The following is a 24,411-nucleotide window of genomic DNA, read 5'->3' as shown; positions in this document are numbered from 1 at the left end:
TAAAACAATCAATGGTCTGTTTACCACACAATACATGGCAACAAATCATCCTACCAAAGTTACCAGGTGAACTTATATGCTGTTACAGTGAGGCATTGAAAATGCTATAAAACTGAGGTAGGTAACACTGCACTTACAGTAACGCTGCCACGTGCCACAACAGCAATGTTACTTATGCTCTGCCATGTGCTTTACTACTATAGAATACAGTACTCTTGATAATTCAAACTCTGATAATTCAAAGTTTCGGTTAATACAAACAAATCTTAAATTTTCGGTTGGCCCACTATGTTTTCAATGTACTTTAAAGCTGCTTAATTCAAACTGCCTCACTGCATAAATTCGGTTAATTCAAACTTTTTGCTTGTCCATGCCCGGAAATATCTCCTGCCTTTGTTGCTTCTAGCTGAACATTCATGTTTTTGTGTTACTAACAGGCACAAATAAAGCCGATTGCCTGCCTACAAAATGGCCAAACTACCCGAACCTTGCGCACCAATAATCGCGTGCTGACCGAGGAAGAAAAAACAAAACGGTACGGTCTGGCCTTGATCTATCGCTTGCCAAACATTTCTTAAAGTCACTTTTTCCGCAGTACGCCATGCGAGAAAGCGTCCTAAGATGTAAAAGGGGCTAGCAACTGTCGTGGGACGCAACACATTTCGTCCCTTAATTACGCACCCGTGCGCGCCTTGTATAATAACGAGTACCAGTATTATTGCTGATACCTAAAAATTTTACTGGCAATCATGCAGGCCTGTCTATGATGTTGCTGCGGCACTGAGAAGCAATAAACATCGCAGTGTTAGTTGTTGTGTTTATGAGTCATATTTATGAACACTTCTGATAATTCAAATAAAATCCTGAGGTCCCCTCAAGTTTGAATCACTGAGAGTCTACTGTAGTAGTATTTTTTTAATTACCTTCAGCAGATAGCATAGATTCAGCTCTTCAGGTAGATTATTTATTATGTCTAAATGAATGCTAAATAGAAGCCATATATCAGCTTAGACTGAAAACAGATTCTTTGAAAACTCTATTGTCATTAACTTTGTGCTATCAAGTGATCATAAAGGTCATGGCTTAACTTTCTGAATGTTGTGCCTTATCCCAAACACTAGCACATCAGAGTGATGTTACAGATTTCAAAGTAGCTTTTTGTATTTTGACCGCATTGGATCTGTGCAGATTCTCGAAGCATGCCATCTCCCTTCAGCATTTAACTCCAAAGAAAGATTGCTTACGTACCACGGCATTTGTGGGCATTACCACCTAGGTCACCAAACCCTCCCATCTTTACTGCGTCGGTCCTCACGCAGATGCAAGGTTCTATGGCGTAAACTACAAACTTGCACTTGTCTCTCCCCTGCCTTATGCCACAACATTTACCCTAGCATGTACCCTAGTTCGGCCTGCAAGTTTTGTTTTGTCAGCAGAACGGACCTAAACCACATTATGTGGCAGTGTAAAAATCACTCCGAGCCTCCGTAAACATTTAAGTAGTCGGGAGCTGTGGGAGGCTGCCATGCGCAGCTACAACCCCACATTTCAGGAGTCTCTCCTGAGGTGGGCTGAGGTGGTAGAGGAGGCCTACTGCAATCGGGATCCCTCGCCTTCTTCTCGCACCCCCTTTCCCTAAAACTAGAATAAATAAAAATGTTTCTCTCTCTCTGCCATGTTCAGTCTTAGGCACCTTCATAACACAATGCAGCCACAGCCCATTTTTACCAATTCCAAAGCAACTGGGTGCTCACAGGTGCCTCTAAAATTTGTGACATCATGGAAAGCTGCTGCCAGACTTTCTAGATAGCATGACACCTGTACATTTCGTTTTAGCATCTTTGCTGGCTTACCTATTGTCTTCTTGCAATAAGAGTGGTGTTTTCGGTATTGGAAAAGGATTATTTACCAATACAGGGGAAATCACTTTTTCTCTTATGTGTCCCTTAACCCTTTCAGTACCAATGATGTACCTGTACCTTGCTTCGTTCCTGTCCTGCCATGTACAATCGGCATCAAATGAAACCCGAACAGCGGCAAGCCTTCGCATGGTATAGTGCGCGCCGTCCTGTCATCACCATTGACAGGCATGTGCATCCGGTTTGACCGCGCTGCGCATATGCGCGCCTGTCCATGGTGATAACTGCACGGTGCGCACTATACCATTGCGAAGGCTTGCCAATGTTCGGGTTTCATTTGACGCTGACAGTACACTGAAATACCTATGTGTTGTTCCCTCTCTTCACTAATTAAGATGTGCACTGTAACACAAAGCTCCAAGGTGGTTATGCCACCTGCTGCATATTTTTAGGATATTTCCTCTCATCTCTGGGTTTGCTCAGTCTGAGTTTTGTTAGCGGCTCTAGAATGTGCCCCTTCATTAGTGTAGTCGACCCAGGCAGTGCGCATGGCTTCACAGACAAGGGGGGCGACTTCCAGACTTTGCACACCACTAGGGCTCAACACTCTATTCAAATGTTCACCATAGCGCAAGACCACCACTCATGTGTGTTTCCGCAATTCTTCATATTGATATGTTCAGAAACTGTAATGACAGAAAAGCAAAAACGAAGCACTGTGTCATGAGTCAAGCACTACATATGGCAACGCAGGCATTCTGTGGGTTAGCACTCATTCCTGTGCCTCTCTGCATGGCCATGGGTTCTTGCTGCCTGTGCTCCATCTCAAAATACAGTGCATCTGATGTTAGAGAAACAATGTGGGACAGCGTCCTGCTTGTGTCTGCTGGCAGCACGGTTGCCATATCAAGTGCACACTCAATAGTCTTTACTGGCAGACATGCATACTACAGCATGACGAAATGGCGCAAAGCAAGGTCAAAGCACAAGCGCAGTGACCGCTTGACAATATGGCTAACATGTGGCATCATCACTGCCATCGCCGCTTGCTACAATGGTAAGTTCAGGGTGTTATCATTACACGGGGAAGCCAGATAAGCACCAACACTCACCTCAGATTCTAGCTGGGCTACTCTGTGACGAAGGTGAGCATTCTCTTCTTTCAGCTTGGCGTTCTCGTTGGCCAACTCCCGCACATCAAGCTCCAGCTTCTGAAGATACTGCATAGCAGCACAGAAAATGTGAGGGGCACTTGTTAGTGCCCGTTTTTTTGTTGAACAGAAAACAATACACGAGAATCGTTCAGGTATACTACTGACACTTTGCTCCTCCCTAAGTTCGGTGTCATGCAGGCCACTTTAAAACATGACAGAGCCCAATTAGATAGCATTTATCAACTACTTAATTATTCCTTTTTTTCCAAGCTGAGGAAGCAAGCCACTCGTGATCATAAAATATAATCCAGATTGGGCTCAGTGATGATGGAAAGTGCCCTGTATGACTGGGGTATAATAAGTTAATGGGGGGAAAGAGGGCGGGGGGTAGGAGGCAAAGAGAAAAAATTTGGTAAATTGACAACAGTGTACAAAACTGACATACACTTGGAGATTCTTGGATGAAGGTCCTTCGCTGACCTATGAAAAAATCTGTAAACAGGGGGTGGGTGCTCAAGCCGACGTTTTGACAAGTGGACTCGTCTTTTTCAAGGCTGGAACTGAAGAAGGCTGAAGAAGACAAGTCCACTTGTCGAAACGTCGACTCAAGCACCCACTCCTGTTTACAGATTTTTTCATTGCAAGCTTCCATCTTCCCCTTCCTGCCGTTTTTGGATTCCCTGACCTAGTATTTTCACAAAGAATCTTTCTTCCCCCTTTTTTTGTACCTGCGCAAAGAAAAGAATTGAAGATGTTGTCTGGCTAAGTGTGTAGATGCGGGACTGGGGGAAGATGCCAACTGGAAGCGATCTTTTTTTGTTCCTGTCTAACCCTATTTCAGGTCAAAACTGCCATATCGGCCTTCAGGTAGGCAGTGACATGCGGAGGGTGGGGCTTCTAATGTTGTGCCGGGGGCCGCATAATAGTGCCTCGCGGGCCGCATGTGGCCCGCGGGTTGCTGGTTACCAATCCGATCTATATCTTCGAACTCTTAGAAGTCGCACCTTTTCTTTTCCTCATGTATATCCTTCAAATAGGGTCAATAATAAGATGACATAGTGCTCTCAGCAATGATGCCGACGAATTGCAGGAAATTATAGAGGACTTAAACCGAGACAGTACAAAAGTAGGGCTTAGAATGAATATGCTGAAGACAAAGGTAATGATTAATAGCCTAGCGAAAGAAAAACAGTTCACGATTGGCAACCATCCCTTGGAGAAGAGTATGTACAGACCTTTTCAACAGGGAGGGAGAGCACATCCTTTCTGGACTGTGGCATGGGAATACAGAGTAGAGCACTGCACGAACCAGATTTTTTGGCCCGGGCCCGGCCCGGGCCCGCTTTATGAAGCCTGAGCCCAGCCTGGGCCCGTGGTACCAAGCCCGGGCCCGGCCTGGGCCCAGGCGTTCATTACTAAACTTATCCAGGGCACGTGTGTTAATGACCAGACCCAGCCGGGGCCCTCGAGAGGATATTAGTAGTTGATGATGATTATTAATGGTGCCTTGCGCTTTGTAGCAGGCGATTGGACGGAAAATGTGGTGTGTACATGCATCGAAATTTTGCTTTGCCCGCGGTAATAGCTCAGCGGTTAAGCTGTTTCGCTGTTAAGTCCTAGGACGCGGGTACGATTTTGTCCTATCATGTCATCTAGCATACGAATATATATATTATATATATACATGTGAATTCTGAGCATACAGCATAAAATAAATGCACCAGTATAGATATATCTATACTGGTGGAAAAAAAATAGAACTTCAAATGTTTTTCATTTTTCTTTTTTTGCTAAGCTTTACTAAGAGCCAGCTCTTTGCACATGTCACTTCAGCTTGGCAGAGAATGCCTTAGACCATGCAATGCGTAACGTTCGCGTGTGCTCGAAGGCCCGACTTAGGCCTATTAATGAGCGGGCCCAAGTCCGGCCCGGCCCGCAGCCTCAAGCCCGGGCCCGGCCCAGGCCCGCAATTTCAAGCCCGAGCCCGGCCCGGGCCCGTGCAGTGCTCTAATACAGAGGCTGACGCACGTTGATGGCACTGCCTTGGCAGTGCATTTCGTGGGGGGGGGGGGGGTCGCATATTTACCACAGCCCAGAGGGGGGATTATGGCGGCACCCAGGGAGGGTGCCACCATAAAAAGAAGCCGAGGCAAGGAAAGGGAAGGGAAGGGAAAAGACGCCGAGGATGGCAGCAAGTTGGATGGAGCAATGATATTAAGAAGTTCACAGGGATAAAATGGAATCGTCTCGCGTAAGACAGGGTAAACTGGAGATCTGTGAGAGAGGCCTTCGTCCTACAGTGGACATAAAAAACAGCCGGAGAATTATGACGACAATGAGATCATTGTCGTCATAATTCTCCGGCTGTTTTTGAAATGTTGAGATCAACATTTCAAAAAAACAACGCTTCAAAGTGTGCAAAAAAACTTGATGCTTTGCATACATATTGCAAATCAATGCCAAAAAGCATTCCCGAGTTCTGAATGATCATGACATTGTGGCTGTCACATGGAAAAATTACTCCTAATAATTTTTCCAGTATTCAATAATCTATATGTCTTTAACCTATTTTGTATTTTCTTTCTTCGGCAACTCCTGCAAAAAAAGGTCATTTTGTTCTGAACTTTAAAAACCAGCCGCAATGATAAAACTACAATCAATGCACTAGGAATGCAATTTACAAAATAAGTAGCACTTGAAGAATCTTGAATAGGTACATACAACATGAGTGACCAAAATTGCATCTAGTTCCGAAGCGTGCAAATACCAGAGTGGCAGGCACAATACAGGTTTAAATCGAGGGTGACCAGCAAAAAGCAGCCCATCCTTAAAGGGACACTAAAGGCAAATATTAAGTCGACGTTGATTGTTGAAATAGCGGTCCAGAAACCTCGTAGTGCTGCTTTTGTGCCAAGGAAGTGCTTATTTTGAAATAAAATCACGTTTTTAGTGGTCCGCATCGCGTTAGCGCGCTTCAAATCTCCCGCCTGAAAATACGACTTTCATACGTCACTGCTGCCGTGCCCAACGTTGCACGCTTTTACTGCGCGGCCGCCGACACTAGTAGCAGCCGAGCGGAAGTAGCGGGACCCACAGTAGCAACAACGGCGCTGCGGCAAAGACTTGCTCGGATGGGCACATTCAAAGCCTTCACCAAGTTGCGGTTGGTCTCGTAATCCTCAGTACGAAAGTGCAGCGAGCACACACGCAGAGGTTTTGACTGTTTAGCACACTGGCGCAATGGCATGACACTAAGCCACTTCGAGCATAAGGGTTCATTCCGCGGCACCCAGTGAAAAGACACACCGGTTTCCTTGCTGCAGCACTGGTGTTGTGCACCATTCGGGCATCCGGCAATATCACACGCATGCGGCATTTTGTCGAACTTTCTGTCAGAGCGACTTTCACGAGCGCGCAAAACACGCACGGCAGTACGCGATCCCGAAACTACCACTGAGACGGGCGAGGCACAGTTCGGCGAAAACGGAACCTTTGAACCACGCGCGCCGTTCCCCATGGCAACGCCACGGCGGTTTTGTTTTCCATGAATCAAGCAGAAACGAACAAACAGCATTTTATTACGTCTTTTGATGCTCGGATTGTTCTTTTTTTACTGCTGCTGGTTTGATTACTAGTGATTTATTGTAGGCCGACTTCCATACGTCATCGGGATCACTTCGAAAATGTCCCACTCGTGGCGCTCATCATGTGATACATTTAGCTTAATTTCTCGGTAAGTAGGGCAATGCTGTTGATAATATTGCCGTTTTAGAAGTTGTCTACATTGGGCTTTCACTCTGGCATAAATTGTTATTTGCCTTTAGTGTCCCTTTAACCCTACAATATGAAAGCTAGACACATTTTTGCTGCTTTGGAGATCGATCACTTGTGCTAATTTTTTTTGTTGTTGTTGTAGCTGTACACAACAGTTTTGCCAATACAGTTTTCACCACATTGTTTGTTCGTGCAGTGTGGCTTTATTTCACTCTAAAAGGCAAAGCTGCGTGTCATCACTGAAACTGGGACAAAGCCATGGCATTTTTTCTTTGAGTGATGAATGCCTTTGTTGGCAGGCTAAAATGACCAACCTTGCTGAAATTTTCTCCCCAATCATTCTAATGGTGCAGTACAGCATTTATGCAATTTATGATTAACGTGAGAAACTGATAGAGCAAGCCTTATTTATCAGACTACTAAACAAGGCGGCCGAAGCAGCGAAGGCGGTCGAAGCAGCGAAGGGAGACTAGCGTGCTTCAAGTGTCGAGCTGTGACACTTGATAGTTCGCGCTCATCTTCTGTTTGTTCGTTTAGCGGCGTCCTTTGAGCTCGAGTGGCTTTCGTACGCGCCATAACATGAGCGCGGACATCACGGTGAAAGCGTGAAACATTCGTCTACCCCTCGCCACGAGAAAACCGCGCGAGCAGACAGCGGAAGGGCAAGCTTCTCCCATGCGCAAATATAAGAAGAAGCGAGCGAGCTCGCCGACGACTTTTAAATGCGCCCGTAGGGCTCCTAGCGCCACCTCGCTGGTATTGAAGAAACGCTTATTATCGCCTGCTGTCTCTGAGTCCGTCCAGCGCTAAATGGTGTGTATATAACGCTCGCCGTTAGCTACGTGGAGGATCTGCGTTTCGTGGCGTAGTGGATAGCGCCGCTCGCTGCGGAGCAGGAGGTCCCTGGTTCGATTCCGCGCTTCGGAAGCATTTTTCTGAGTTTTTTCTGTGGGGACTTTATAGATATATACATACTTATACATATACGGTGCATGACGGCGGCGACGCCGACGGCGACGGCAAAATCCAGCCGAGACTGTCCATATAATTGCTATCGCAATAAAAGAAGAAATAGTTATGATGAACAAGCAGCACTTCAAAGAAAAATAAAGAAAGGCACCTACGCACAGTGCCTTGTCAACATTGTCGTACACGCACGATGGCGTCCTTTTGGGCACTACACAGTTTTCTTGGGAACATATACTTTGCAAACAATCCTATAAAACCAAAGTAAGCCTGTGGGCACCAAACAGTAAACTGAGCTATATTCCTAGCTTAAATCAAGTGAGAATGTGAAGCCATATAAAACTGTTCTTGAAAGGCCCAAGAGATGGATGCGCCGTAATAAGTTAAATTCCCTCACAAGAGACAACTGCAGAAGCAATCATGCCCCCCACCCACCCCCTTTTTTTACAGCAGAAACTCAAGCATTAGATCAGCAGTGTTTGGGTCCCAGTATCCCCTGAGTATTTTGCTGCCATAAAAAGTTCAGAAATAGCTCTCACATCAGTTCCTATCCATGGCCTTATCTTAGCATAACTGCTAACCTATTGCACTGGTATGTGCTAGTACTTTAACCTGAGAAATGAGCATACAGGAACTCACCTCTTTTCTCTTTTTTCGTGACAGGCAGGCTGACTCCCTGTTTTTGATCATCCTCTGTTGCCTTTTTAATGCCTTGCTCTACATTAAAAAAAAAAAAAATCATCATAAAAACCTGCGCTTGGAAGCGAAGTGATGCCACTATACAAACAGGAACCATGTAGGATACTACTGCTATGGCACTCTTATTGTGTAGAGATTGTAACAACTATGGGTATCTAATATAATAGAAACTAGGCTAGGTCAACGAAGGTGAAATGTTTGGAGTAAAATCAAGAGCCCATTACCACATCCGAAGGCCAATTACCCAGTGGTGAGTGGCACTGTGCATGCTTTTCTATCGACTTATTACCCACTTTCCTTCTCATTATTATATTCAAACTATGCGCTTCAAAGTTATTCAATAATAATCACTATTTATTCACTTCAAACCAGAGAACTTACATTCGCACAAGCCTATCATAAACCTTAGCTCCAAATCCTGTCATTGCAAGCAATTTAGTACAGTAGAATTCCATTACTGTGGTTTAAGTGACTTCGATTTTTCAGCTGATTCTATATCATCCAGAGGCCTCACCACCACCCCATACATTTCTATGAAACCAAACTTTCACTGTTTCAACTATGAAATTGACCTTCACCAGATAATCGTAACTTGGCTGGTGATTTTACATGTGCCTGCCACCAATGTTGACCGCAGTAATGGCTCTGCTTACATAGAAACAGCATCAGACTTCACGGTGCATGTGTCAAACATGTGCCATCCCCACTGAAATCACGTATTTTCAACCTGCTTCAGGAAGACATTGTGAAAACAGTAGCTCACAATGAATTATTACAGCACTTACTTGATTCTAGCACATTAAAAAATTTTTTTGCTAGAAACTTCATCCAAAATTTCCTCCAGCAGTGCAATCTGATGTGAAACCAAACCAAAAAGTGCGTTCACAATGACCTAGTCACAGACTGGCTGGCCACTGTCATCGCCAGTGCCATCACAAAATAGCGACCATGGATGGTGAGTTTGGACAGCGTGACGATGACATGCCGCCTGCAGTCTGATTACAAGTGCACTTTTAAAATCAAATTATTTTACTTGTTCAGCTAGCAGCAACAAGTCGCATCATGCGTTGTCAGCATTCCGAAGAATTGCACGCATTGCAGGATGGACTAGCAATGTCATTAGTGTGGTGTGGACAATTATCTAATTTGCAAGTGTTGGAGCCTATTTATAAGCGCAAGGCATTAAACATGCTACTGACCGCAAGGAGAACAACATATTTTGTTCTACTAGCAATAAAGTGCTGCCTAAAAGTGATGATGATGGGCATTAATTCAATAAAGTTTCATTCTATCAAGACACACCTGGCTGGTTTCCTCTTTTTATTATTGCAGGAATCTGAGCTACATTTTGTTTTTGTTTTCTTGCTGAAAAATTGGGCACACATTTGACTTCTACATAGTTTTAGGTGCCCTAATGTCATTTTTATGGTCCTTTACTACTTTGGACCCATAAAATGTAAGTGCCTCGGGTCGGGGACGTGTTGAAATTGGGGCAAAACCTGCCAAATGGGTCAATGATGTGTTTAGTTGTTTTTTTTTCTGCCTCTTGCTTAGCTCAAGCCACCAGACAATTCAGCCAACTTTGTCTCTTGTCAGTCCCTTGAGAGCCGAATCAACGGAAGTCAACGGTATTGCAACCAAAAGCATTTGGTAAGCAAGGAACAGGCAAGTAAAAAAGAAGTGCTCAAAAATAGCAAATAGCAACCTCATAAAGATATGTGAAGAAGACCTTGAGGTATGTCATGTGGCCAGTTGAAATTTTCTTTTCTTTTTTTTTCCCCTTTAACATCTAGTAGTTACATATACAGAGCAAACAGCCGCACGGTTGACAAATTTCCTCACACAGAATTCATATCACAGACAACATAACATGACACAAAGGTATATATTACTAAACTTATAATAACACTCACATCACTAAGCTGTTGAATGAGTGTGGCCGAGGGTCCATAGATGACAGGGGGATTGGAGACTGCGACAGTTCCGTCTTGACAATGGGCAAAGTTGCAGATGTAGTACTACTGAGGCTGACTGCAGGGACCACATTGTTGAGGGTAGGAATAGTCACCTTGGCCACTTTTGGTATTGCCTGTGAAGTTACAATCTTGGGCGCCACAGCTGCTGTCTTGACAGTGCTGGCGCCAGTGGTTGGTGTCTTAATTGTGAGCACTCCTTGTGCTGTAAGCTGATTAAATTCCTCCTGAGTCAGCGTCAGTGTCTTTTGTGCTGTCAAAGCAACAAGTCATAATAGATATAACAGTCAGGTGGATGCCAATTATTGAGCCAGCAACTGCCACCATGTTAATATGTACCTTTCCACTAACAGCGAGTCCTACACAAGCATAAAACAAGTTTATGGGTTGCATTTGAACAGGATAATCACTCGCCAAGGAATCAATATCACGAAGCTCAAGGTACACATACTTCGTTCAGTGCTATAAACCATAATTCCACTCCGACTCACTGTCACATTTCACTACTACTAGAAAGTGGCAAGCCAGACTGCAGCTTTACCCATCACCATCACTGGTGTTCTTCAGTGCAGGCATTATAGAACACTTCATTTCAATGGCTTGACTGAAAAATCAAGTGGTTTCAAATAGCTATTCAGCACATTAAAACTGCAGCTACTGCCAACTTACAGCAGCTGAAATAAAGGCTAGCCACCTACTGACAGCAATGGCTAGCTGGTTTTTGCATATTTTCATTGTTCTGCTTACCCCTACAACATGCTTATGACTGAACTTCCAGTCAGAACGAGGATGACTGCTTAATAAGCTTCAAGTGGCATTCTGAGGTGAATTTTAACTTCTATAGAATAATTTTACATAAATAACTATGCCACTGTGAAGCTGCAGTGTGTCCAAAAGTCATCATGTGATAATGGCCCATGGTGCAGTACTGAAGCATCACTCGACTGTCATTATAATAAAATGTATCATGAATGGCACAGGTATCGCAAGAGTTAAATGTAGTTGCTTTTAGGTCAGCATAAAAGTAACTACATTTAACACATTTCTGTTTCATATAATATAGCCACCAACGGTTTTAAACTGAAAACCATAAAAGATTATTATCTAAATAAGCAAATATTTCTTCAGTGATTGGAGATTTGGAGGCCTCCATCTCATACCTGTAAGGATTTAAAAAATTGCTGGGGTTTTAAGTGTCAAAACCACAGTGTTATTATGAGGAATGTTGTAGCTGGGACCCTGGATCAATTTTGACAACCTAGGGTTCTTTAACATACACCTTTATCTCAGTACACAGGGGTTTTTGCATTTCGCCTCCACAGAAACACTGTCACCATGGCCAGGAATCCAACCCATGTCCTTGCGTAACACATTAGCCACTAGCTACTTCACCAGGTTGTTTGTGAAGACATCTTTCCCCTTTCTTCAGACATCATGGCATCTAAGGAGGTGACAGTGGTGTTCAGCACTGTACTCTGCAGTGTGAAACAAGTGTGTTTGCTCTGTGCAGTGCTATCATCTATTGTGAAACTTTCCTTCAGTCAGAATGCATGTAGGAAGCATTTTTAAATTTTTCGCAAGCTTTTTTTCTTGCACATTATAAACCATAAAGGCTAGCAAAGCGAAAGGTGAAATCTCTAGAACATGAAGTTGCTACAGATGCGACAAATGCCTCTCTTCTTTCCTAACACTGCCCTCGTCCCACTCCAGCACATTTTTCCCGACCAAACTGATGGCAACAGAAGTGGTGAGTTTCCTGTGCTTTTATTGCCATGCACACCTGCTTTGGCAAGTTTCCCCGACAACAACGGCAACAGCACAAGCAGAACTTCTCTTCTACATATACCGTCTACCACTCTAAGTTTTTCCAATGGTGGTGGTGATAGCACTTCTGCCTCAAAGAATGACATGAGCCATAACAGAAACACTGGTGCTTCTCACTGCCTCGGTTAGATACCTAGCTGGCAATCCACCGTGCACAATGGCGGCCAAATAAAGCTATTCTCTTTGAAAGTCTTATTACACTCTACAAGCAAACACCAACACGTCTTTGAAGCATTCACCTCTTTCCACGCCCGACCCTCGGCGGTGAGGATACCATGACAACAGAAGGAGCCACCCGAGGAGGTGTCACTGGAAAGTGTGCTGAGGTCGACTTTGATGTAACGGAAGAAGCTGATACAGTTAGCAAGTACCCTGGGCAATCCAGTAAATGTGGAGGAGTGCTGGAGCCACTCTGTGTAGGTGGGGTGTCAGGAGGTGTGTCGGGAACAGAGGTTGGGCTTGGTGCTAAGGTTGGGTCAGACGTATGGACCTGAAAGAGCAAAAGATTTGAATGAGCAGTTTATAACAGAACACACAAAAAACACATACCATATTTCCCGGCATATAAGAGAGAACTTTTTTTCCATGTGTTTGTTGGTTCGTCTTATACAATGGCACGGCATATATGAAAAAAATCATGCGCACTTCTGCGACCAATATGTGTTTTTTTTTTTTTGCACAAGTATGACAAACCATGCACAGCAGGATTAAAAAAAGAACAGAAATCTAACCTTGTTTAAACAGTGGAGCAACAGTGTCTACAGATCTCAGCTACTTGCTGTTTAAACAGTACACAGGCCATAGTAAGGCCGCTATTGTCATGCACACTATTTTGCTGTTATAGGTCAGCTTTTTCTTGAACGGAGCATTAAACCAATGGTACCAACACAATGAATAGGATAAAGGCACCATATGTTTCTTTGTTGCATTGTGGTGCCTGCCATCTACCCGCTGCTTGAACAAAAGCACTACATCGTTATCATCATCATCAGTTTACGTTCCAAGGGTCTCAGCATCAAGCAGCCCCAGCGAATGAGCAGGCCAGCGAGTTAGGACGAATGGGCATGTGCACTGCGACACTTTTGATGACAGCAGGCACCGAGCTGCCAGACAGTGCATGTATGCACAATGCCACACACTCACATGGTCTCCAAACTTTTGAGTGCGGCTATACAAGTGGGCATAATAATGTCCCATCTGCTGATCTCCACTAATATTGCCTCTTCCTGGTGGAGAACAGTGGTCCCATCATGCTGAACAAGTTCAAAATAGGTGTAGTGTCTTATAAGCAGGTGCACATTATACACCAATTTTTTTTCTGCAAAAGTCACAAAATATAGGGGTTCCAGAGAAATGGCAGGAAGAGGCAGATGGAAGCTTGCGATGAAAAAATCCGTAAACAGGGGGTGGGTGCTCGAGCCGACGTTTCGACAAGTGGACTTGTCTTCTTCAAGGCTGGAACTCCAGCCTTCAAGGCTGGTTCCAGCCTTGAAGAAGACAAGTCCATTTGTTGAAACGTCGGCTCGAGCACCCACCCCCTGTTTACGGATTTTTTCATCAAAATACAGGGGTGCATCTTATACAAACGTGCAACTTATAGACCGGAAAATAGAGTAAAAAAAATGTGAAAAAAGATGGGGCATGCCTATACAATGTTAGTCATTGAAGAATCATGATTAATGAGTGGACACCCTAAAAAATTACACCAGTGTCAGAGTTCAGAGTTATACCGGTGTCAGAAGAGGCAACAGGAGCTTCTGTGAATTTCCCAAACCTATTGCACGACCTAAAAGACACAGTCTGAAAATTATAATTTTGACCTATATATGGTAGTTTCTCTCTCCGTTTGACAGCAATTCTTAAGCCATGCCAGCAGAACAGCACCATGCTGTCATTGCCGACAGCTATGGACCATGGCTGTTGGCAATAACAGGATGGCTCATGGTCCACCAAAAGCGACAAATTCAAGAACTGCAAAAAGCACAACTAGCACAAATAAGCATAGCACAAAATACATGTTTTCTGATAAAACTAGAATGCATACCTGGGCTTCAGCACGATGGGGGGACTATATTGTGTGCTGCCTTTCCCAAAACTAATGCTTTCTTACAATTTTTGCACTCTCCCAGAGACCATAGCGATGGACCAGCCATGTTAACAGAATAAGTTGGCCATGAAAAGGTGAAAAGACTAGCATAGAATTGAGCAGAATGCATTGCTGCAAACTAACAGCCCAGCAGTCTGCTTGAGTGGGTTGGTTGGTGCATAGTAGCTGAAGAATAAAACAGCGCTTAACACTTTCGTGACCGCGGAAAAATCGGTTGTTTTTGGCTAGTCCAGGAAATATTTTTTTCCTGCCACAGAATATAGTTCATGCTAAAGTGTAGGGTATCAAACGATAGAGGAAGCATTGGTCCTTCCAACAGTATTAATTTCAAACAACGGATTTATTTCGAATATAATAAAAAAATTATCAAACAAAGAAAAATGCATTGAAAAGAAAGAAAGATTCATAAAAAAATCAATGCTACTCTGCAAGGGTTAAACATTTAAAAAAATCGAAATATACTTTTTGAACGCAAAGCCCTCGTAGAATAATAGTGGAAATATAAGCTCTGTAAGTACAAAGTTTATTTACATAAATACAAGAATATAGGCACTAGCGCCTATCATGCCACCGCGCAATGCAGGTTCTTGACGCGGTGAAACAAAGACTGGCTGCGCATGTTTCAGGAAAAAAAATTTTTTTTTCTGTTTGACTTTCCTAGCATAGTTTGCAGTTCTGGTATTTTTCAATTTTCCTGTGTATTTGTTAAAATGAACAGTGTAGCCTGTTCCAAATCTGCAAAAATCCATAATAATACCCTCATTCGACCTCTTTCTCGCTCATATACTGCCGAATACCATACCGACCTTCACATTTCACTATTTTCTCATCCACTGAAAGGTTCCGACAGGGTTAAGAGATAGCGTAGAAAAATTGCTCATGTGTTGCAATAGATAAGACACGTGGTGAAGATTTTCGTGGGATGCGACGGTCGTCTTCTTCAGATCAGAGACACTCAAGAAGCCTTGAACCTTTTCCGTGGCATCACTGACGGTGGACGAAGGCCTCGAAATATGTGTCGTTGACACCAACACCAATGCATGCGCGGGACTTCAACGATTACCATGTACACATGGAGTGAGACGAACTTGCTCATCTTCTCTTCAGTAACCTCCATCATGGATCCGTCCCTCTCACTGTATGTTGGCTTTTCGAAAGTATGCATCCACGCATACATATCTGTGTGGTTGCATATCTCTTTGACGACTTCTGCGGTAAAAAACAACACGAAGACGCCGCCGCGCAGCACACTGGAGCGTTGGGTCAAAGTCCGCTCCACGCCGTCTTCGCGAAGAGAATTGCGCTCCTTCTGCAGCCGGCGCCAAATGCTCCCGCCCGAATGAAGTTAACACCTTGCAGATAACAGCTGTTATTTTAAGAACGCACCGGATACGTTTACACCGACGCGCGGCAGCGATAAAACGACCCGAGGAGAAGACGAAACTTACCGGCGGATAGCTGCTGATGTTCCGGGGAGGTTTGACGTACTTTCACCGTCCGTACTGAAGCCTGGCGAATCAAAGTCGTCTTCCGTGTCTGTGGTGCTACCATCATCCAGAGATTCCCGCTCATATTAATCGGAATCCGTCGAAATTTGCCGTTTCTGTGGAGTACCCGCGAGCGGCGTCGACGCGAAGTCAGAAGCAACGAGCGCGCACCTACCCGACTGCGAACGAGCTTTAAAAATCTCCCCGCGGTGGAAAAAACAAACTCGCAAACAAAACTGATAAAAAACATGTTATTTTATACTTTGTATTGCGTTAGCTGTCCAGAACCGCTCAGAGAGTGCCAAAACTTGATCTTGAAGTCATCGATAACATACTATCGATGGGAATAGGTGCGGTCACGAAAGTGTTAAGACGGTACGTGATAAGGACACAAGACGCATTCATCATCCATTAACAGGCCAGAATTGCTTTGCCCAACATCCACGAGGAAACAACTTTATCCTTTTACAGCTTGAGAAGCATTCCAGCTAGAAATTTATTTCCTGTAGAGCTTTTCTTTAAGAAAACAGAAAATATTTTGAAAGCTTTAAATTGTATTCGATACTTCTTTTTGTTTTCTTTTGAGATGGATGTATAATCTTGTTTGAACTAAATTTTAAAAGAAAAAATATTAGTTCTGTAAAATATGTGTTGCTTTAATAATTAAGATATCCCTTTGAAATTTACGTTATTCAATATCACATTTATTTGGCTAATTTTCCTGCATTTAGTGTTCTAAATGTAACAGCTTCTCCAGAAAGAGAATAACTAAAAGCCACATAAACATGCTCCCATGATCATGAAAGGGTTAACAAAAACATACTGTAACTAAGATGGCTGATGAGAATGGGGGAGGGGGAAATTAGCAACATTCCCACTTAAGTAACCCTTTCTTTACTAATTATGACTTAATGCAACAATAAATTGAAGCAAAGCATGCCCGAACTCATGTACAAAGCACTCAAAATAGACTTGCATAGCAAGCACAGATTTTTCACCGGATATGACTTTTTTCATAAATCATTCTAGATTAAAGGTTCTTCCCTAAGCACTTTCAGAAAAATTTTCAAGAATATTGCAATAAAAAAAGCTTACATTATTAAGAAATGTGTCTGGGTCTGGACAGCTGTACGTAGACTCCCGGGAGCAGGGCTCCATTTTTACATCAGTTGGGGAGATGTTTAATTCATTAAAGCTGAAGTTTTTGTCACTCTGTGAACTGCCATATTCAGCTGTAGATGACTGCAACAAGAGAAACAAAGCAAAAAATGACTATTTCTTGGGAATCTTCATAAGATATCAACAGCTATGCAGAAGAAACTAATTTGGACACATGTAAGCACAAGTATATTAACTACATTCTTACTTTATAGCATTTTTGGCACACACTAAATTATTGAACATGACTAGTAGAATGACAATGTTAGTGTCGTATAAGTTCATTCTTTACAACTAGTCATTTCACAGATGTGCTTTTGGAGCAGCAGTTACTTTAAAAATACATCTCCAAAAAGCCAAGTAAAGATGCAAGCTATTACCATCACACTGTTTCTGCAGAGCCTCATTATAGCTAAAATTTCTCACCACAATAAGCAAAGGCATTGACAATGGCTAAATATTTGGCTAAAAGAAGTTTGGGGCAGATTTCTGGCACCCTTCACTTCACCTTATCACCACAACTTGTTCATTTTGATTTGCTTCATTTATTCATCCGCCTGGCCAGTTATGTCTTCTAATGATGGCCAATAATGTTTCATGAGTGACGTACTCAATAAAGAGCACAGACAACAGCACACAAGACGACAACACAGTGCCGATGTTGTCATCTTCTCATGTCATGTTGTCCAACTGTTTCTTCAGTACATCAAACTTCAACGAACTAGCGCAAATTATAGCACGCTTTCATGATTATTTAAAGAAATTTTGTTGCCTGTACCACGATCATGGTATGGCATCCCTTATACTTAAGCTGCCTACACTAACATAGCTGATGTTTCACTCATTCCCAACTAGCTTATTTGTAAACAAGGTTCCACTGTATCGTAAAGAAAAAAAATGCTTATCATATCATACATGTATACATGATCAAGTTCATGTATTCAAGAAACCATACTGCAGGTATCACAGAAGTGCAAACAGGTACAATTGTAATGAGCTGATCATAATGATGTAAAAGGCAGCGCTAGGACGAATACAAAAGAACAAGAAGAAGACAGGGCATGAGCTGTTGTTTTTGCCGCGTATGTTTTCCTGCTCAGTTCACTATGAATTTCACCATGAATGTTTTCCTCTAGGATATGCCCCCCCCCCCCTACCTGTTGATATCATCTTGATGTGGTTCGCTTCCCACATCTGTGATAATTTTTTCTGCATGTAACAAAGCTGGCTGCATATACAGGGAGTTTTTTCAATAAAAACTGACAGCACATGTCCTATCTTCTTCTTGTCCTTTTGTATTTGTTCTAGTGCTGCCTTTTACATCATTATGAATCCAAACCAATTTGCCCACCTATCTGTTATTCTGTAATGAGCTGCACTGTCAGTCAATCCAATACACTTGGAAAGGCAAAGCACGAAAACAAGAATTCGACAATCCTCCTCCATCCTTTTTGTGTCTCATATTTTCCACTGAGCAGGCACCATATACAGTGTTCTATGAGCAATGTCAAACATGCACCAAGTTACGGGGAAATTAATACAAGTATACCTTTCTACAGATAACCACAGATGCAAGAGAATGAATTGCACACTTGGCAATACCATAAAAAACACAACTGGCAAATATAACAGCTTAATATCTATGAATTTGCATGGTTTATTTCTCTGGCATTAACAGAATTCTGACTTAATCAAAAAAAAAGAACCTTCAGCTTCTGTTTTGAAATGGGAAATAAATCTAGCAGTATGGCAACAGTTTACAATAGCGAAATTGATTTCTCTGGCATTAACAGCATTGTGACTAAACAAAATTAAACAAAGGAAACTTCAGTTTCTGTTTGAAATCGAAAATATTTTTAAATAGGACTAAAATTAGCAGTAAGACAACTAGGCTTACTTTTGCAACAGACTTGCCATATGAATTGTTATAAAACAACATTAAGTTCAAGGTTTTGGCCCTTTATATTGTATCTATAAAAACTTCAGCATTTACCACATATAATTCACAGCTGACAAAGTGCAATAAAGGAAGTTTATATTGAGAACATAAAACAAACATTAACTCAACCCAGGTTGTTTTATCCCCCTTATAGAATTAAAAGCATTTCAACATTTTTCCTTTACAACAAAAGAAAATTTATGAGGTGGTGCCAAGATGCTTTGAGACTGACTCAGTTTTGAAGTCATTCATGTACACTCATACACTGGCCCCCGTGAAATAGTCCCCTTGCTCAGCATTACAGTGTTCCCACCATTACTGTCATGTCGCAATTATGTTCCAAAATACTTCTTTCTGGAAGAAGTCAAGCACCTTTTTGTGATTTGAGCTTGAATAACACACTAGTGTCACAATGCTGACTTTGGGTAGGGTTTGTAAACAACTTCAGGAAGAGAGTGAAATAAGTGTGTGGCAGATCCAATGAGCAAGGTAGAGAGCATGTTGTTTCTGTTAAGAAAATCATGTGTGTGGATTGATGAGTGAGAGGAGACACTGTCTTTGTCCTGCATTCAGCTCCTCATGTGCCCCAGATCAGCCCATAATTTCCGAACAGCCCCCTTCAGAAGCACTTGAATTTGGCTGAAAAAAATCTGAAATCATATTCTAGTCATTTGGGACACATTCCTGACGCACGATGCTGCAAGTGCCAAAAAAACGCGATGAGCATGAGCTTTGCCAAGCTGTGGACACGCCTAGCCTTTTTCTTTGTCGTGGAGACAATGCGCTTTTTCTCAGCAATTACTGTAGCTTCATCTTACAATCTTACCCATACACCTAAGTATCATATCTAGTGATGAGCATTGACATGAACTACGAGTAATTAATAAGGATCAGCTCCAGCTTTTGCCCTATTCCAAAAATTACAAATGAAGCTCTAATGTCACAATTTTGATATGATCACTTAAATCAAGCTGAAATCGCAGAAGGCATGGCAGCCACACTTCGATGAAGGCGAAATGCTAGAGACCTGTGTATTTAGATTTAGGGGCACGTTAGAGAACACCAGATAATAAACATTTCCGGAGCCCTCCACTACGGCGTCCCTCATAATCATATCGTGATTTTGGGACATGAAACCCCAACAATTATTGAAATCACTGAAGGGTGCTCAACCCCTTCCAGAAAGAAGACCTTTAGAACATAATCGCAAAGCTGCAGTAACACTGAGAACACGGTATTGTGATGCAAACGGTCTATTTCAAAAGTGTCAGTGTATGAATGCATATAAATAGATAAATTAGTTTTTTTCAAAGCAGAGCCAGTAACAAAACATTCTGATACCACCTCGTAATTGCAGGTCAAATCATAATTGAAAGGGCTGCAAAGTTCTTCCACTTAGAGCAACCAAATATCAAGCAAGATGGCAGCGAAACATGCAGGCTCTCACGAAGCTTAACTGCTTAGGCGTTATGTCTGTCATGCCCAAAGAGTTTTTTAAATGCCCAAGCGTGAACAACATTGACAGGTTGGCGATGCCTTCTGTTGAACATGCACAGATAAGGTTTGTGTCTCCCATCTCTACTGGTAGAATGTGACGCTTGAGTTTATACATGTTTGGCATTTGCATTATCTTGTTCATTCTTGTGTCATAAGTGAGTTCATCAGGACAACAACCAATAAAACTGGCCACACAAATTTTTTTCATGTTAACAGCAATGTAATTAACCTTTTATTATCAGTAGCTTAGTACTATTTACTATTTACAAATAGAACACGACATGCCATGGGAGCAGGTACAATAATTTCACAGTGGCATTTCCAGCTTGTATACTATGTTGGCACCCTTTTCTCAATTGTAGAGCCTTTGCATGAATAATTTTAACAATTTTGGTCCTACATATGGTCCATATGAGCAAGGCACGAAACCTAGTATCCATGGATTCGACGAACAAATGTACACATGCGTATATTGCAGCAAGACCATAAACATATGCAGATGCATAAACCTCAGCTCCAAAGCAGCCATGAAATGCAGCTAACAATGCAACACTCGCTCATCTCCCTAAGTTGCATCACCACTGAAACTTAAGCAATCAATAGAAAACAGGTGGTCTGCTTATCCGAGCGCACTTTAATTGTACTTACATGGAGAATGTGATCATAAACATCGTCATCACTCATATCTTTGAAGACTGCAATTGAAAAAAAAAAAGTTCCATGAGGATTTGTTGTTTATAAACATAAGAACATGCGCCACTTTTGCACCTCAATACAAACCCATTCCAAAACCCATTCCAAACACAAGCAAAAACATGCCAGAAACACCTCATAACAGTAAGACAATGAAAACAGCAGCCAGGTAAGTACTTAAAATGTGGCTACTATATGGAAGCAAACATATGCACCTTGTTTATTCCGAAAGAAGCCATGGGAGAAAACTTTAACATAATCTAGAGTAGGCTGTCTTACTCGTGATGCCCTACTCAGAGAAAGCTAAATTCTACCAACTTAAGAAAACAGAGAACCTTGACAAGGAATGAAGTCAACCAGTGTTGCAATGTGGGCATGTTTGTATGGCATCTTGGAATGATTTTGTAGCTCATATAAATGGGCTACATTAAATATTTATATATATATATATATATATATATATATAAAGCAAAGAAGAAACTTATGACACTGATAGTTTTAGCTTATGTGTAGAAGTTCTAATTCATTATTTGAGAGTGCAACAGACAGTTTGCTAATGCAAGCATCACCTGCCCTAGATATCAATTCTGCATCAACAATCAGGCAAGTTACCTCGCAATCAATTCGGCCTAGGACACTCGTACCTTCAATAAAGGCATTGCAGCTGCACTTTTGGCGAGACAAAGAAACATCTGGTGATGCTTTCTTCACTTCGTTACTATGTTCATGCAGTCTATCGTATACACATGTGCCTGTCTGATCTATGCGACTTCTTCCACTATTTTCTTGTCAAATCCAGCACCCTCTCTTGATGAGGACAAGTCTCCACTCAGTTGTGTCTGTTTGAGCAGGCCTGCAACTGACACTAGGGCAGCCAGCCTCGTGACGGCATGTAGCTTGCAACCTGAAGCTTGCATTGATTAGATGCTGGTACAACTTCTGTAGTGCGCTTTTAAAACGCATATTTGCAACTCCCCTTTTTTAAAGTTAAGAATGAAACGAATGAAATGCCAGTAGAGCCTTATTAGCTTTAGGATAAAGGCAATAACAGGGGTGGAAGCGGGCTTGAGTGTTTTGGAGCAGCTCAGGGAGCAGGAATAATACTGTTTCGGAGCAGCTTTGGAGCACCAAAATGTGTGTTTTAGAGCAATGCAAGTTAGTTTTGGAGCAGAATTCTATGATCAAATATCATTGTTCTTTTTTATTTCTGGTAAACACAAGAAATTCCAACGATTTTAGAAAACATTTAATACTGATGAACCAACCACACTTAACACAAATTTATATATATATATATATATATATATATATATATATATATATATATATATATATATATATATATATATATATATGTGCGCACACACACACGCGCGTACGTGTTATCAAAACATCACAGCTGTGATAGAGCAATGACTCAGGAAAATGAGATAAGCGATGTTCTGAATAGCTACACTTGACTAGACTGACAAATGAAAAACATTAAAGATAATGAACGTTTTTCATCGGCGGTGTTTTCGCACCGCGTTTGCCGGCTTGCTACATTTTCGTCAAAAGCCTAAGCCGGCTTCAAAAAGTTCCTTCGAAGATGATGATGATGTGTTGGCGGCCTGCCCCTTTGCAACGGGGGAACACTCTCAGTGTCCTGACCTCAACAAAAAATAATAAAACAAATAAAAAACAAGAAGAAAAGGAAAAAAAACAATAAAAAAACGGAATGAAAAACACACGATAAAGGCAGGAGACGCGCACAGGGCAGCCTAGGTCTTAAGTCCGTCGTACCCGCGCGGAGGTCAGCGCCGTCTGGAGGCATTGGGAGAAACCAAAGAAGCACGTGTCTGCACCCTAAACTCCGTTTGTCGGACGAGCGGGCGATGAGCCGCGCGAGGCGTTTTCTTTTCTACTTCGAGGAGGAAGACGCGGCGGCGCGATTTTGAGATGGCGTTCGTCAAAAGGACGCGCGCGACCCTCCGACCACGCGTCAGTCGCGAAATCAAGCCATTCAGGACGCAACAGCGCGATTTCGCGAAGGCGTTCGTCAAAAAACACGCGCGTCCCTCCAAACGCGCGTAAATCGCGCCAAAAATTGCGCCATGCGGTTCGACCTTCTCCCTTCAAGTTCCCTTCCAAGATTTGTCAATTATTGGTGTCGCTTATATGCAAGCAAATACGGTACTTGAGATGCGATGATACTAGATGTCACAATCGCACAGTTTGTATCCCGTGGTTCTGTTTTCGTACTAACTGACATTTGTCTTTTCAGTAATAAACGTTCCAAGTGTCTATCTTGTTCTTTTTTTGTATATTTCTTCACTCGCCACCTCATGAGCCAAACCACACGCAGCAACGGCGGCGAGCGGCACGTCATGTAGTGCTGCGGATGGTACGAGCTACAGCGTACTCGACCACGAGCCGAGCGCAGGTTCTGACGAGCCAAAATCGAACAACGCGACCGATCGCACTAGCGATACTAAGCTCGTCCCTGCACGAGCGCGTTTACATGCTGTATTTATAACGTCTAAGGGCTTGTATGCAATGCAACAAATTCTGCACATGGAGAGGCACGCTTTCACTAAAAAAAAACCGAGTTTCGGAAATGGTCCAACCGACTTGCACGGACCGAGGCCCTGTGAGTGGTTTCGCGGTTAGTAGTGGCTTCACTGACCGCAAACAGATAAAACATTTTTTTTTCTTTCTCATGAAGACTTATGACACAAAATCCACATTACACAACACTCAGCTATACAGCGGTTTCCTTAATGCAAAGTTTCTAAATAATGGTCGCGCGTTTACGTCCGCGGCGGCTGCTCGCACTATCCTCATGGCTTTACATCAAATTAAGTATTCGCAGTAAATAGAACCTTTTCGACAATTATGAAGCGTCAACGCAGTTACTTTTGTTCGTGTTCGCAATCCCAGGCCACGATAACCGCAACCGCCTCGTGCGCGCAGCGCACCAGAAAACTCCATTGCCGTCGGCGTCACAATCGAAATATGGCCGCACAACTCACTTTCTTGTAGCTAGCTCCTGTACAGGCTCGCTAGCTTTTTTGTGCCTTCGACAACGTCACGAGAGCGCGCCAAGTGATGTGATGATGATATAAGCTCGCATAGGCGTGCCATGACACGGATGACAGCGGCACATAAAGGCACCAAACGTAGCCTCGGTGATCGGTTCCGGAAGCGCACTGGAGCCCATCGCGGAGCAGTTTGGGCGCAATAATGCGTTTTGGAGCAGGATGGCGCGGCAGAAGCGGATTGGCGCAGCGTGGCGCAAATGG

At 42.8% G+C, this 24,411-nt stretch overlaps 1 protein-coding gene across 1 annotated transcript in view; it reads right to left on the bottom strand.

Annotated features, from left to right (window-relative positions):
- Positions 1 to 24,411, bottom strand: part of LOC119400172 (cyclic AMP-dependent transcription factor ATF-6 alpha-like) — a 61,336-nt gene that overhangs the window by 31,654 nt on the left and 5,271 nt on the right. The window contains 8 exon segments of the mRNA XM_049412116.1: positions 2,972 to 3,079; positions 8,393 to 8,470; positions 10,366 to 10,433; positions 10,436 to 10,678; positions 10,777 to 10,784; positions 12,489 to 12,739; positions 16,939 to 17,085; positions 21,086 to 21,132. Coding sequence (XP_049268073.1) covers positions 2,972 to 3,079; positions 8,393 to 8,470; positions 10,366 to 10,433; positions 10,436 to 10,678; positions 10,777 to 10,784; positions 12,489 to 12,739; positions 16,939 to 17,085; positions 21,086 to 21,132 — 950 coding nt within the window.

Source organism: Rhipicephalus sanguineus, chromosome 1 (assembly GCF_013339695.2).
Source record: "Rhipicephalus sanguineus isolate Rsan-2018 chromosome 1, BIME_Rsan_1.4, whole genome shotgun sequence".
Classification (NCBI taxonomy): domain Eukaryota; kingdom Metazoa; phylum Arthropoda; class Arachnida; order Ixodida; family Ixodidae; genus Rhipicephalus; species Rhipicephalus sanguineus.
Note: the sequence above shows the minus strand (reverse complement) of the source record. Positions and strands in the feature narration are given on the sequence as shown.